The sequence below is a fragment of the Apis cerana genome, linkage group LG8, assembly GCF_029169275.1.
Source record: "Apis cerana isolate GH-2021 linkage group LG8, AcerK_1.0, whole genome shotgun sequence".
NCBI lineage: Eukaryota > Metazoa > Arthropoda > Insecta > Hymenoptera > Apidae > Apis > Apis cerana.
In genome coordinates this window covers 10,550,873-10,566,853 of record NC_083859.1, presented here as the reverse complement: position 1 = coordinate 10,566,853, position 15,981 = coordinate 10,550,873, and the positions used below count along the sequence as shown (strand labels likewise).

The 15,981-nt window shown below is 32.9% G+C and overlaps 1 protein-coding gene across 23 annotated transcripts in view; it reads left to right on the top strand.

Annotated features, from left to right (window-relative positions):
* The window catches only part of LOC108001532 (cAMP-specific 3',5'-cyclic phosphodiesterase), a 319,149-nt gene that overhangs the window by 190,713 nt on the left and 112,455 nt on the right, over positions 1-15,981 (top strand). For 3 of the 23 annotated variants that reach the window (XM_062078787.1, XM_062078786.1, XM_062078784.1), the window contains exon 1: positions 7,538-8,808. The exons of 15 other annotated variants lie outside the window; for them this stretch is intronic. In XM_062078787.1, coding sequence (XP_061934771.1) covers positions 7,817-8,808 — 992 coding nt within the window. In that variant the 5' untranslated portion in view covers positions 7,538-7,816. Of the gene's footprint in view, positions 1-7,526; positions 8,851-15,981 lie in introns of those variants that run through there. 5 more of the 23 variants (XM_062078785.1, XM_062078783.1, XM_062078782.1 and 2 more) reach the window with 3 other exon arrangements.

Here is a 15,981-nt window from a genome sequence, read left to right as displayed (position 1 = left end):
GCGACGATTTAAGAGTGTGCTTCGAGGCTGTAGTGTCGTTTCTAGTGACGGTCAATGACACGTGACGTGGTAAACAATATTGGACCGAGATGATAATCCTTGTAATTCCCCGAGGCTGCTCGTGATGCTATTTTCTTTTCTTGCCCATTGTTGTGAGTCTTTTATATTTTTTTCCTTAAACCGTCTCTTTTGAAATCTTAAACGTATTTTTATGAATATTAAAAATTATCAGGGAGAACGTTAATTCTTCAAATTTTTTTTCTCGTACGTAAATTTTAATAGTTTATTCGTAATTTAATACGAATTAATGATCATAGTGTTTTTGATTAATTGAATAAGAAGATTAAGGTAATTAATTAAAATGAATTGGTTTGAATTTCATTTCATTATATTAAGAGTTATTATGAGATATAAAATTAAAAAAAAAAAAAAAAAAGAATATTGGATTAAAAAGAATCTTCTTTTTGATTTTATCCCCTTTGTTAATTAACCTTACTTACCGTTGTCAATTAAAAAAATATTGTCAAGGGAACGAAGGGAAGAAACTTTATTATAAGGTAATAAAAATTCTATTCATTTTTCATTTCTTCGGAATTATTATCTTTCAAATTTTTTTTTCTCTCTTTTTTTTTTTTATGAATCTCTTGATTAATAAATGAATATTAATGGTATGACGTAGCATGACAGATTGCAAATAATTTACAGGGAATACCGATAATTTAATAATTTATCAGAGGAGGAAAATCATTAAATATCCTATTTACAAGAACGATAATTACTTAAGAGATGAAGTTAGACGAAATCAAAGTTACTGTAGCTTCGATGGCAATTTAAACTTTAATAACATGAAAAGTTTCAATTAACTAGCAGCTAAACTCGAGACTGTTCTGCTGTTTGATTGACTCTTCTATGAACAGCGAATTTCCGAAATAATTCAATATTTTGTCAATTATCGAATCATAAAATCATGACATCGTGAATATAATGGATTAGATGTATTCAAATTATAAAATGAATTATCTCGTATTCGTATTACGTAGATATATTGATTATTAAAAATTGTTTCGCATTTTAGTTAATTTTCTTCAGAAAATTTTTCTTCGTAAAGAATAGGATTTTGTTATAATTAAAATAATTATTAATAATTATTTCTTGACAGTTTCGAAAATATTCGTTTCCTATATTTCTCATTCTTATTAATAATACGTAAAATTAAAAAATGAAATCGAATTTAAATCAAACTGTTATAAATTTCAAAATATTTTTCTGAAATTTATGAATTTTCAATTTAATTTTTTCGAGAACAGAAAAATAATGTTAAAAAATTGTTCAATCTCATTATTATTTTCCTTTGAGCGAAAGGATTTATTTGTTTTAAAACTTCAACGCTATCGTGATGAATGTTGCGAAAGAAATTGAATGACGTGTTTCAATTTTCACAGAATTAGTATTTTTTTCTCTCTTAAAATAAATTATGAAAAAATTTTCATTTTTCCAATTTTTTCAAAAGTTTTGTGAAATTTAAAAATACCCGCTATTACGTATAATTCACTATCAAAGAGCGTAAGCAGAATTTCTCCGATTGTTCTCACGGAAGAGGAGAGATTATTCACGATCGATAAATGAAAATTTGAGGACGTTACACGATTAATAAAAATTTGTACCAAAGTTGATGAAAATTCATGAAATCGTTTGAAATACAAATTTTATAATACGTATTTATACTTGACTTGTTCAATGTTTATTAATAAACATTGTAATAAAAAAATTTTGAATATTTCATTTAACAATAATTCGTGACGGTCGAATTTAAAGTGAAACGAATTTTAAATAATGAAACAAGCTTTGAAAAATCGTACGAAGGAATTATTTTGAACGATTATTTTTATTTTTGAAGGAATGTTTAACAAAGAAAAATTTACAAAAATTTTATATAATTCACGATTTTATATCGCCAAAATAAAAAATGTTTAATTGCTAAAACTCAGAAGAACTTGGGACGAAATTAAAGTTAAAATGCACGTCATGAATAATAAGTAAGCTCGTCGATATAATTTTCGGAACGTTTTTCGTAATTATCGTTTCAAAAAAATTTCGAATAAACTAACAAAATTTTAAACAGATTTCTTTGCGGCAGAATATCCTTTGACAAGAAAAATTTAAATTTATCCTTTGACCACGAATTAATAGATAGATAGAAATTCGATATTTTATTTTTTTTTTTGGTTCTAGAATAATTTTTGCTTTTTTCATCTCAAGAAATACAGTTAAAATTTTTTCTCAATATTAAAAACAGTTAATTCTAGTTCTTAATATTTCGTTTTAACAATTAATCCTATAATAATTAAATTACATTAATTTGAGAGTAAATATCGAGGAAGAAAATTAATTATTCTTGAATTTATATCTCCTCCAAAATGAAACTATTATTATAATGCATAGTTCTAAATATACAAAAATTCCCTTCCTCTTAAACCACCCTTACCTAGCCAAAAAACCAAGATTTAACCTAACCTAACCTAACCTAATCTATTATTATAAACGCAATTATCGAGGAAATTTGATTTCCCAACAAAACTCATTCTTATTATAACCTACTATTATACAACTATTATCGAATGCATAGTTCTAAATATACAAAAATTCCTCTTAAACCACTCTTACCTAGCCAAAAAACCAAGATCCAACCTAACCTAACCTAACCTAACCTATAAACGCAATTATCGAGGAAATTTGGTTTCCCAACAAAACTCATTCTTATCGAATAGCCTACGATTCAATTTCCACGTGTCTGGTAGGGGCAATGTGCACGTTGAACCGTGAATAGTTGCACGGCAATGATCGAGTGGCTCGCGCAAAGCGGATCTCGTCTGTTCCGGATCGATGCATGCAGCTGGCTGCGGTATAACGTATTATCACGGCTATTCCGGCCGACCAAGTCTAGATCTGACCTAGAACTCTCTCGGGTAGAATCTGGCCGGAGTCCCCGACCCGGCCTATGAAACCTATCCCCCTCTCCCCCTTCCTTAAATCATCGCGAGGGGGGCATCGCGTGGAAACACGCCTTTAACGATAAAGGGCAGAGAAACTGGAACACTTTCGATGAACACGGTTCAAATGCTAGGATGCACGCAGCGTGATCTAATTTTCTGATAGGGTTTCGAGTCAGCTGGCTACGGGTGGACCTTTCGATCGACCTCTTCTCATGCGAGCTCGTTGTTCCTTTTATTTTCTTTTCTTTTTCTTTTTTTTTTTTTTAGCTTCTCGCTCTTCGCGTGGGCGGGGTGTATTCGTCATTTATTTTCGTATGCTTCGTTTCTCAATTTTAGTTGTTTTTTTTTTTTTTTTAATGGTGATTATTTAATCGAGAAGATGGATTCTGCCTTGATTCTGATGGTTTTGTATTTTATTTGGTTCGTGAAAATTTATTCTTCGAAATAGTATAGGTTAGGTCAAGTGAATTTTTATTCAATTTTGATTTGCGAAGTGAAATTAAGAATCAACGTTAAGAATTAAGTTAATTGGTGTCGAATAAAAATTTATTTAATTTTATATTAGAGGTTTAGGTTAGTAGGCTTTTTTTTGATAATAATTTTTCAATAAACAATTGCCAATAAAAGCTTCACTACGCTGTTCAACATGATGCTCTTGACGATATCTTAAAAAATCATCGAAGAATGATATTAAATTGATATATAAGTCTTAATTTTGTTTCTTAACTTTTATCTTGGACTTGGATTAATTTTCAAAAAAATTTCCTTTCCACGAATTAAGTGAATGAGCTTGAAAATATTACATTTTCGGTTATGTGAAACGTTTCATGGGCGTGTCAAGTCACTGACAGAATTATATATTCCAAACAAAGAAGCGTGAAATATTTCGTGTAACTAAACGACAAATTGACGACAATAAATCATGCGAAACGACGTGGGTGGGCGGTATCTAGTTCCTTTAAAGCGTTAAATTGGTTAAACGTCGAGTTCTAGAGGTCTCTAACGATGAAAGAAAAGAATTCCCCTTAGAATTCTGGCACGTTATTTTGGCACGAACAAATTCGACCATTTTCTCGATATTATTTCTCGATACTATTAATACTATTTTCATTTCATCCTTCGTAATTAATTTTCCTCGATGGTTCATCCCTTTGATCATTCTCGAATCATGGGAAATTTTCCAATTTTTGTGAATTTGATTAGTGGATTTCGATATCTAATTTCGCTTTGGACCTTGAAGATTCTATTTTTGTTTAAAAATCTCGTTAAAATTAAAATTTTAATTTTTGCCTGAGAACTTAACGTCTTTCGAAGACATTTTTACTTTTGAATTTTTAGTAATTTTAGAATATTCTTTTTCAATCTTTTTAATTGGATCTTTTATATTTAAATGTAAACTCTTTTAAGGATCCTTACAGAAGATGTAAAAGGATAATATAATGACGTGCATGAGAAAAAATAACACTTTCATTCGGTCCATTCAAAATGAAAAATGGAATTATCAAACGAAAGGTACAGAAATATCTTTCCAATAATATTAAGCACTATTAAGATTATTTTTCAACGTTGTCTTTGCACAGAATTATAAAAGAATTATATATATATATATTTATTTATTTTACGTTTGAAAAGCAGTCCACATGCAAAGTTTCTTTTCCAACGGTAATAATCCTGGAAAGATACTCTATTTATTCTCATTCGTCCTATTACAATTTTTATTCTAATTACAACTACCTTATTCCATTTGCTCGAATTACCTCGTACGTGAAGAAAAAAGGAAAAGAAAAAGAATTATTATAATTCCTCTATAGAGTACGGTAAATATTCAAGATGTTTCACCCGACTTAAACTTAAACCTTATTAAAAAGAGAATTACGCAATTCCCCTATGGAGGATATTAAATATTCAATCTTTCTGAGAAAGCAGCATCGGTGTCGTTGCTTTTATCCGGAAGAATGATCATCCAAGGCCCTCCATTAATAATTATATTTTCTCCTGCGTAACACCGGGAGGAAGGGAAATAATTAAGATTTAATTTTAATCGATGAATTTCCATTTTAAAATCTGATATTACGACGCATCGTCGTTATAATTATTGAAATCCAAGCATGAACAAATTCATCTTGTCGAGTTAAAATTTACAATTCTCCTCTCCTTTTATTATAAATTTTTCATTTTTCAATATACCAACCGTTTATTCCTAATTCGTATCCACGAATTCACTCGATTCGCGAACTTGGGATCGATCCTCACCTCATCAGAGGATCTATTAATACTCGATTCTCGAAATGCTCAGATGGTTGGAAACGAATTTGGAATCACTTCTCCAGGAGGTGATTTCCTGGAGCGTAAACTCCATGGGATATACGTCATATTTTCCATTGCTCTCGACTTTTAATCTCGCATCGAATTATCATTTAATTGGAAAATTAAATATTTTCTTTTTTCCCCTCTCCTCTTCCACGTTCCAAAGTGGAAGCATCGATAATGAGATGTATTTATTTTGAGAAGAAGAAGAATTAGAATTTTTCCAGTGAAGAATATAGAAATGAGGAGAGCAATAAAGACTCTCCCTCCCCCCCTTATCTTTTGTTCTCTCTGTTTGCACGAAATAGCTCATAATATCAGATTGCATCTCCCTGGTGGCCATCATCGAAATTAAACGCCATCTAGCGCTCAAAGCGAGAGGCGTTAGAGCCGATGTCTCTCTATTGTTTCCATTGTTCGTGTCGCGGCCATTTACGGAGGCGCGTTTCTACCCTATTTGCAAAGCCAGCTATGCGAATTAATCGCGCATGGCTAATTTGATCCGAACAATTTACCAATTAATGATCGACGATGAACGGTATTTCGATGATTTAATTTCGTTCGGGATTAAAAAATGAATTCGTGGATTATTGGAATTAATCTCGGGACATTCGTTCGAAATTATTGGAAATTTTGGATTTAAGATTTATATATTTTCTGGATTAATTGGTTATTTAAGGGATATTTTTAATTTTGTTTTCTATTTGCTTGTTTTTCCAATTAATTTCTTTTTTCTTTGAAATCGAGATTGGTTTTTCCATCTTTACAACAATAATCGTTCCATAAATGAATGAATGAATGAATGGTAGCCTCCTTTTTCTTTAACGTGTTGTTTAGAATTTTTTTTAGGTCTTTGAATAAAGGGTTGAACGATCATCAATTAAATTAAATTTGTGGTTTTAATCATATCGAATTAACAAGTATAATAAAATTAACAAATATAATACGTAGAATATATCGATTAATAGATATATATTCGGCTCGTTGCTGATTGAAGCAATTTTGAAAATTTGAGTCGGTTTTTTCCGCATCGATAGCTCTTCCAACAATAGATCCCGAGATCATTTTAACCGAAACATTGTGATTCCATGGCCATCGATAATCCACAATTTGAAAATATCGAATTCGAAGATACTTCAGAGAATTCATCATTTATAACACATATATTTTTAGAAAATTGAAAATCGCGAAATCTGTATCAAATTGTTGACGACATCGAATTTATCAATTTTATTTTCTACTACTTTTGGGGAAAATCGTAAAAAAAAAGATTCTTCTTCCAAAGATTGATAACTCGTTTCGTGAATTTTCCTAAAATGGATTTTTCGTAAGCAACAATTACGTTGACATTCCTTCAAACGATCAAAGAGAATAGTCGATTTAGCGTCGACGTAAAATTATAGCAACTCGCACGCTAGGATCGATACTGACGACGATTGGATCAACCTGTGACGCTAAACGAATCGATCTTTCGAAGATATAGTCATCCACCGATTTTCCCTAACTGCATGGAACTGGAACGAAGCCAGGCCACCTGGGAACACGGAAGGACGTTTCGTGAAAAATTGATTACGAATGTGGTTGAACGTGGACAAGCTTTATCACTCGATAAGTTATGATTGACGTGTCAATTTCGATCATCACGACAATCTCACTGTGCAATAATTATTTTTGTACGACGACTCTTCGAAAAAATTGAAAAACGCAGCTGTATAAATTTTCCTCCTTCTATTATACAATGACTTCGATTTAATTTCGATGGATTTCGACCACTTGGATCTCGTTTATATCGATAGAATTTCATTTTGCAAAACATTTAAACGTTTTTTAAAAACTTGGATGATTAATCGGACTAGGAACAGATTCGATCGACGATGATTCGGTATTCCTGATTAGAGACTCACGCGAATGCATGCTAATCCTTGAGATTCCAAATGTTTCTGGGTTAATCTGTCGGGTTATCTGATCGATGGAGAGACTGGATAAGCCTAATACACGATTAAAATTATTTCAGACCAGCTCGTATATTAACTTCCATGATGATGGTAAATTTGTTGGAAACAACTGTTTGTCCAAAATAAATTGAAACTGTTGTTCAAGTTTTAAAAATTGAAAAAAGAAAAATAATATCAGTAACTAAAAAAAGGTACTCCAAAAGAAAGACCGGGACTCTAGAAAGAAAAAGTCAAAGAAAGCATCGCAAGACACAGACTTTCGCTCTTTCAGCCCTCAAGTCGACGAGGCATCGTAACAAATCCGAAACACGTTTGACACCAACCTGGCAGAGGCACCTCTCACTGCGATGACCCCGGAGATCCAGCAAGGATCGGGATTCCATCATCATCCCTGACCCGGGCCACGAAATTGCCAGCATTGCGATCAGCAGCCATCCAATCAATCCTCCCTACTTAAAACCCTCCACCTCGTCAATCCCCTTTCCCTTTGTCCATCCCTTTCCCGATAAATATCTCCATCTCACCTCTACATAACCGAGTAGAACTAGAAATTTCCACAAAATGGACGACGACGACACGGAAGAGAAGCGGGAATCCGTGACCCTGGTGAACAAGCTCTCTCGCAAAGAGACGAAAACTAAATTGCTAGTTTCATCGTCGAAACTCGTGTCCATGAGCTCGAAACTCGAGGCGAGGCAACGAAACTCCACGGAAAGCTCGGACACCATGGAGTGCGCGTCCGAGAACGAGGTGGAGAACATACCAAAGGACGAGGAAACGTCTGAACCCTTGGTCACAGACGAGAAAGGGAACAAAATCTGTGGCGGGGATCGTCGTTCGTTGGACGTTGCTGAAGAAGGTGAGACGCTGGTTACGACGAGTAGCCACCAGCACACCGTGACGAAGACTAGCCTGAAAGTATGCGAAGAGGAGGGCAGGCCGGCCAGGTTTCCTGGAATCAGGCTAGGTTTCTTCCATCGAAGCCCTCAATCCTCGTCCAGTCAGGAGGATTACGAGCCCGAGGTGAAGAGCCTGTCGAAACTCGAGAAGCAACAGCCTCAACAGCAACAGCATCTGTTGACCGCGAGGGGTAGCAGTAGCCAGATAACGGCAAAATCGATGGAAAGTCTGAGAACGTCGAGGAATTTCCTGAGCGCGGACGAACGCTACGTGGACGACTCGAAATCCTTGGAGTCGTTGTCGGAGTCTCACGTGGCCGGCTCGAAGTCTCACTACAGAAGCTTCTTGACCTCGTCCACCAGAGATGTGAGGAGGATAGTGACCGTTGAGTCGAAAAGCAGCGACAATCTTCACAGGGAGGAGAGCCTGAACGCCGAAGTTAGACGGGGCCTTTTCGCTAACACAGGGCTGGAGAGGAAGATCCCTCAGAATCTGAGCCTTCCGCCGCCCTCAAACGTGTTTTCGTTGACCAGCCCAGGCGGCAGCGACAGAAAGATCACTATACTGAGCCCCCACTCGCCGCTCCAGACGACCGAGTTCCAGTTCTCACAGACGTTAAAGACCAGGCGTAAGAAGGCCATCGTCTTGCCGAGGTTGGTGTTGCCCAGAAGCGAATCCGACGTGTTCTTCTCCGAGTGAGTAGCCGGACAACACGTGGCAAATGGCCACGGTATTTAGGGCTCGGATGCGTCGGTTTGCCCCTGCGCTTTGGGCCTGGGATTACGCGTGGCTCCCCTTTAATTTCATGACGATAATCTCTCAGAGAATGGTTTCGTAAGTGGTCGAGCGTGGCAAGAATCGGATAATTGTACATAACGCTTGAATTTTTTAAATTTTTGCAACGTGGTAATCGTTCGTTTAACTGTTTTTTGATTGTTTTAAAATATTGAGATGCGATATTGATCATGTTTGAAACTGTAGAATAGGATATCGTATCTGATGATGGCGTTCTCGAGTTATATATCCTCGATTTATTATATTTAGATAGAGAAACGAACGTAACTCGAGTCACGTATCCATCTAGAAGTCTTGAAATTCAATTCGTAAATAAAATTTTCAAGCTTTAATCCAAGCCACCCTGTCATTAATTAACTTTGCGGTAACGGTTCATCAGGAAGGAAAGTTCGCTCATGAACCTCCCCCTTCCCTATTATCGTTTCAAAAAGTCAGCTTTTAAGCTGTAAACCCTTATCTTAGAGTTTCGTTTCACGGAAGAACAAGGCAACGTTTGCATTTAATTTATTCCACGACGGAAATGCGCGTAATTAAACCCGAAGAAATTTTATATCGCGGATATTAAATCGCAAAAATTTATTTTTCTTCAACTTCATACGTAAGGATAGGATATCGCGTATATTTACAAACTGCACTTTTCATTTTGAAATTTCTAAATTTTGTAACAAATTAACGCAACGTGAATTCTTCGTAAATTCTTCATTTAATTCAAAATTAGATTTAGATTCACTGAAAAGCGAAATCCTCGCGATTAAATTGATCATGAGGTGTTTTTAAAGTTGAACAGTCTGAACAGAAGATTGGATATGTTAATGATTGATTCGATTGACGCTCGATCCGAATCTCCGTTTCATTGGCGCAATTTCCGTTTCGAGCAATCACGCTCGTTTAATCATAACAGATTGAAATGGTAAGCGAGAGGAAATAATTGTAAAAAGAAATGTGTACGTTTCATAAATATTTATACACATTTTTATTACGTTTCCAATTTAATTTTTTTTAATTTTACAATTTTCGAACTTCGATAAAAAATTGTTTGAAATGTAATTAAAAAAAAAAATTAAAGCATATTTTTGTAGCAAATATAAAAGCAAATATAAAAGCTTGAAAATTCATGAAAAATAGCTGAAGGTATATAAATAATTGTATTTACATAATTTTTTTTTTGAGGAAAAATACATTTCGTAGCGCAATGTGGTTCCTCGAGCCACGATACGCGATGAATTCGTGGAAGAATTCAGAATTATTGGGAACGTGAATCCTTTGTTAATACAAAAACAGTTTTTAACCTTTTTTTTTGCAACAGCTTTCACTCGGTAAATATTTTTTTCGTCGGTTGAAATATTAAGCGTTGTGTAGCGACTTTAGCGATATAACGTTGGATGAAAACAAATGAAAAATATCCTTCTTGATTGTGAAATATTTTTTAACAAATTTTATCAAGAGAGAGAAAGAACCCTCTTTCTTGCGACGGAAGAAAATTTTTACGCGACGAAATTATACATTACTTTTCAAAGCAACGTGTTTATTTTAATTTATTACTCTTTCTTTTGTTAAAAAGTTAATTAGACCGAATTTGAATACGAAACGATAATATTTTATTTAACGAAATATAAAACGGGATCTTTTCATTCCGTAATAGCAATCGTTGTTCGTTTAAAAATTAACGGATTTAATTATTGTTAAATGAGTTTGGTTCGTAACGTGACGAAAAACAGGCCACAATAATTAATTATTCATCAATTTCCAAGAATTATTTTATAAAACATTAATAATTATAATGTGAAACAATATTTTCATAAATTATTTACAATCGGTTCTTGGCAAAATTATTGATTACTCTTATTGCACTATTAATCTTAAAACGTGCAAATTTATAGCTAAATACGTAAGTTAAGGAATATACATATCATTAGAATCATACATCCATTATTTTATTGATATATATATACATACGAGTATTTGAAAGCAAATTTAAAATCAACAGATCATTGTCAATCATTAATTATTATAATTTAATCATCGTATTAATTTTAAGTCAATTTTTAAAAAGTGAAATTTTTCAAATTTTACAATCAATTCGAAAAACAATTTTACTAAACAATTTTTTTTTAAATATACAATATTATCCATATATAATTTTTTATAACTTCCACTAAAGTTAATGATCTTTGTGGCATAGAAACAACACTGTTTTTCAATTGTTACCAAAGTCAAGTTGCATCGTTCATGATCAATAGTTGGATGGGTGACCGCTTGAGAACAACACATTTACGTAATTGTTGTTGATAATTCCAAATTCATTTAATGTTATATATACATATTGCATAGATCCTTGGAAATTAATAATCACAAGATTAGTATTTTAATGCTAACAATAATAACAACAATTAACAATAATCCTTGTTTGTTGTTTGAGCTTACATAATTTAATAGGATGTGACCGCTTGTGGGAAACCTAATCATATATTGTTAGTTTAATGGTTCAGAACTCATCTTAACTTATGGGTCTCAAAGTACAATAACCACAGCAAGTCAATTAACAATATAAACCAAATACAAAACAAATACGATGAATATTTCTCTAAAAGGGTTAAATCGCTTTGTTGTTTGATAATAACAAAATCCATTTTCAAGATAAAAATTAAATTCCTACAATATGTACATACAAAATAATTAACTATATCGATTAAACAAAACAAAAACTACGAATATTTCTTAAAGAATTATATAAAAATTGAAAAAAAGAAAAGATGAATATCTCAATCAAGTTTGGTATCGATTGAGCAAACACCAATCCAACATTACATATATCTACTCCTCTAAAAATGATACAGAAGAAAATGCTTACTCTTGTAAAAAAATATTTTATTGCTAGTATCTCAATTCATGTTCGAAATAAAAAAAAAATGGTTTTCAAATTTCGTAACAATGTATTCGCGATAGCTGGACTGTATTGGCGTTTAACCTACTTTTTCCTGGAAACGTATATTGCTAGAAGCAAATGGTAAAAAGCCGCTGATTCAACGACTGTCACTGACCACCACGTGTGCGTGACTAGAGTGAGGTAGGTCAGTGAGTCGGCGCGAACAGAAAGAGAAAGAGAAAGAAAAAGAGAGAGAGAGAGAGATGTAATTTAAGCATTAAAAATTACGGCCCTCTTTAAGCGACGATATCTCGGAAACGGAACGTGGTATCGACACGATTAAAAAGTTATCCAGCGGTGGATTTTTATGCTTTTAAACGACATTAAAAACGTTTTAATTGAATTTTATACTTTTATAGGACAAATAAGATCGTAACTTTTCAATAGTGTTAAAATTCAAAATCATCATCACGACAATTTTCTTCCAATTAGCATTCCCTTGCCAGACGAATAATTGTATAATCGTGATTGAATCAAAATTAATGAATCGTCCATCGAATAATAAATCATTACTCGAACAATACGACATTTAAGACTAAAGTAACGAAAAAGAACGGGGGAATTTTTTCTTTTATATTCGGATATAGATAAAAGAAAAAGTTTTCGTGAATATTTATATGATAAAAACTAAAAATTCCAAATGCGAAATAGTTGAACTGGATACATTTATCTCGAAATCGAATTTGCATCAAGATGGGATAATTAACGATCGTGTGGTGGCCTGTTATAATGCGATTACCGTTGCAAATTAATTCCGCGGGTATCTCGGCCCAGGAGCAAACAGTGCGCGTCGCGGATCGATTGTTCGAGGATTCGATACACGATACCCAACGTTCAATCTTTCTGATAACATACCACCTCGTTCAAATTGCAAAATGATATATATTCGTTCGTGATAAATTTAGATCGAAAGGGAGATCATACAGCATGAGAATTCCATACGTTTTAGATTTAATGAGGCAGATAAGCAGGTAAAAATATTACGATAAAGTTTGTGATAAAAAAATTTTTTTTATTTCTATATATATATATACATGAAGACAAATTCTCGTTATTTATTGGTTATTTGATTTATCATTCCCTGTGATCTGTGCATCACTAGGAGCTACGATCGATAGATAAACAATGATTAGGAATGAAAAGATATCGTGCATAGATAGGAGAATAATTTTCGTAATTTGAAAAAGTTCAATATTATAAGTGGGAAGAGAATGATTTCAGGTTTTTTATTTATATATAATTATTTTCCAATAATACCAATCTAATTCAATTTTGTCCGAATGATATATTTATAGGTACAAATTATGATGATACTTCATTCTTTCATTTTATTCTGATTATTATTCCATTGCAGCAATACATCTGGAAATGTGTATCTCGCTTTTTCAAACAAAGTGGTTTTAATAACGTTACTCTAATTTTCAAGCGCATAATCATATTTCAAGGGAAGTAGAAATGTACCTCCATTCGAGAGAAAATGACGACGTTTCATATGCACTGTCCTAATAATACTTGCTCAAGAATCTACTTATGCTTATCGTTCTGACCCACTTAATCCACGCGATCACGTGGACTCCTCGACTTTCTTATTTGCATAGAAACTTAGATACGCTTTCTTTTCCCATAAATGATGAATTTATAAACGTTTATATCCTCCTTGGGATATAATTCGATGCGATGTTTTCGAACGTGTTCGATGAAAAGATGACGATGATGATACGCTCAAACGGACATATTTACAAACGTGTGTAATTTATGTGTGTAATTTATGATGATCGATCTTTTCTAAGAGTAAAATGTGAAAGGAAGATGCGATTGGTTTGCGATATGTGCAAGTGTGCAAGTTGGGGTGAAATTTTTGACGAAGAAAATTGTTGTTGTGTTCGTTTTTTTAAATTGATTAAATTTTAGAAAGAATGTATCGACATTTGGAAATTAGATGATGTAAAAAATTTTGAATAGAAGATTTTAAATGTGAAAATTATCGAATGCTGATTTCGTAAATCTATTTGCGTAATAGGATTACAATGCTTGGTTGATCGATTCGAATTGTAATTATTTCCAAAATTACATCTGCCAACGTTTCTGGCTTTGCATCTGACGTGTTCCAATTGTTTGTGCTTAATTCGAAGTTTAAGAATATACTTTGACACAATATTCATCATTCGTATCACTTGATAGGGAATTTTTGTATTAAAATTCAGAAATACAAAAATTTTCGAATTTTTTGGTTCATTAAAGTGAATTAAGTTAAATTAATTGAAAACATTTAGAGAAATTGTGATATATTTTAATGTATTTTTCATCTGAAATCGTGCCATAATCTTCGGATCGAATAAAATTCGTAATTCAATATTTTTCAACGATATCACAACAATATTATAATATAATATAAAAAATAGGATACGAAATAAGATATACGATACATTGAAACGTATAATGTATTTTCATTAATCTTGTAAAACAATCTTGTGATACAATTACCATTATCACCTTTTATATAACCGCTCGAAATATCTGCATAAAGCCACTAATAAAATTTAATTACAGCCATCAGACATCACGGTTCTTGTAATCTTTCACGCTCAAATACATCGGTTTCCATTTGGTTGAACAAATTTCCATCTCGTTTCCGTTTAAATTACACGATCGTGGCAATTTGTCGTGTAAATATATCTCGAAACGTACACATTGTAACAGGAAATGTAACTAACTTGTTTCGCCAATAGCTCGATTTAGAAGATTTGTTCAAGCGTGATTGGCCATACTTGAAACGAGGTAGAACCATCGATTAGAAATATTATCGATATCCCAAATGAATTTCTGCTTCCTTTCTGCACGATATTCGAGCGCAAACACGAAACTGTACAGATACAATTTCAAAAGGTTGAATCGCTATTTCACAGACTTTCGTGGCATTTTGTATCTATATCGATGATTCATAGACTACAAAGGAGGTCACATGCCATGAGGCAGAGTGTGTATATCAGTGTGTGACATATGATTCTTCCTGGTAATGTTAGATATGCCCCAATTATTATTATTATTGTTTCTTTAGGCTATACAACGTCGATAAGTTTTATATTTTGTTTAAAAATCTTTCATATTTGAATTTCATGCATATGGAAAATTAATTCTATAAGTTTTTTTTTTAAAAGCACGATATTGCGAATAGAATTTTTATAGCGGAATCAATGATTCTTTGGGGAAATTATTTGCGAAGCAAATTCATAGTAATTTTCTCATAGCGCCAATATCGAGGAGCTTTTGAACTAACGCGATAGACGAGTTTTTGCGCTAGGAATACGTCGATAATACGCTATCTCGTGTTGGTAATGCAGAATCGTGGAATCTGTTTTACCAACCAAAATTTCATCCAAACGGAATTCTCATTCGGGACTATAGAGGTAAGCACCGAAATTCTTACAATAAATCAATAACCAGATCCATATGAGTCTTCCTCCTTTAATGGTAAAGTAGTTTCATCTTAATTCCTAGTAAAATTTTTATCGTTTTAAATTTTTATCGTAATATATTTTTTACTAGTCATAAAATGATAGTATATGATATTAAGTGAAACAGCATAAAAGCTTTCCTGAACTTTACAAGATAATAATAGATGTTATTTTTTAGCAAAATTTCAAACACTTTTTTTTAATGACTGATTTAAAAAATTAGGATAATACCATTATATTAGGATTATAATTATAATCTAATTAAATCACAATTTATCTCCAACTAAAAAATTTGTAGATCTCTAGATAAAAACGTAAGCATTGAGAAATTTTCAAATTTGTCGAATTTAATTCGATCATTTCTATTTTCCCTTATAACTTTTTCTAACGATAACTCGACTCTTCTTTTTCGTATTGTCCAGAGACAACAAAGTTTTCTAAGATTTCTTTACACCGTGTGTCAAAGAATTTTTCAATTCTTTAAATTCTCGTTGACACGCGAAACCCGATCCCTTCTCTGATCGGTTTTCATCACGAGACGGGAAAAAAGGCATCGATTTTCTTCCACCAATTCAAAAGTTCATCTTTACCAGATCCCATTACACGATTGCTCGTGCTCGTCGTATTACACTGTGCAGCTTGAAATGGGT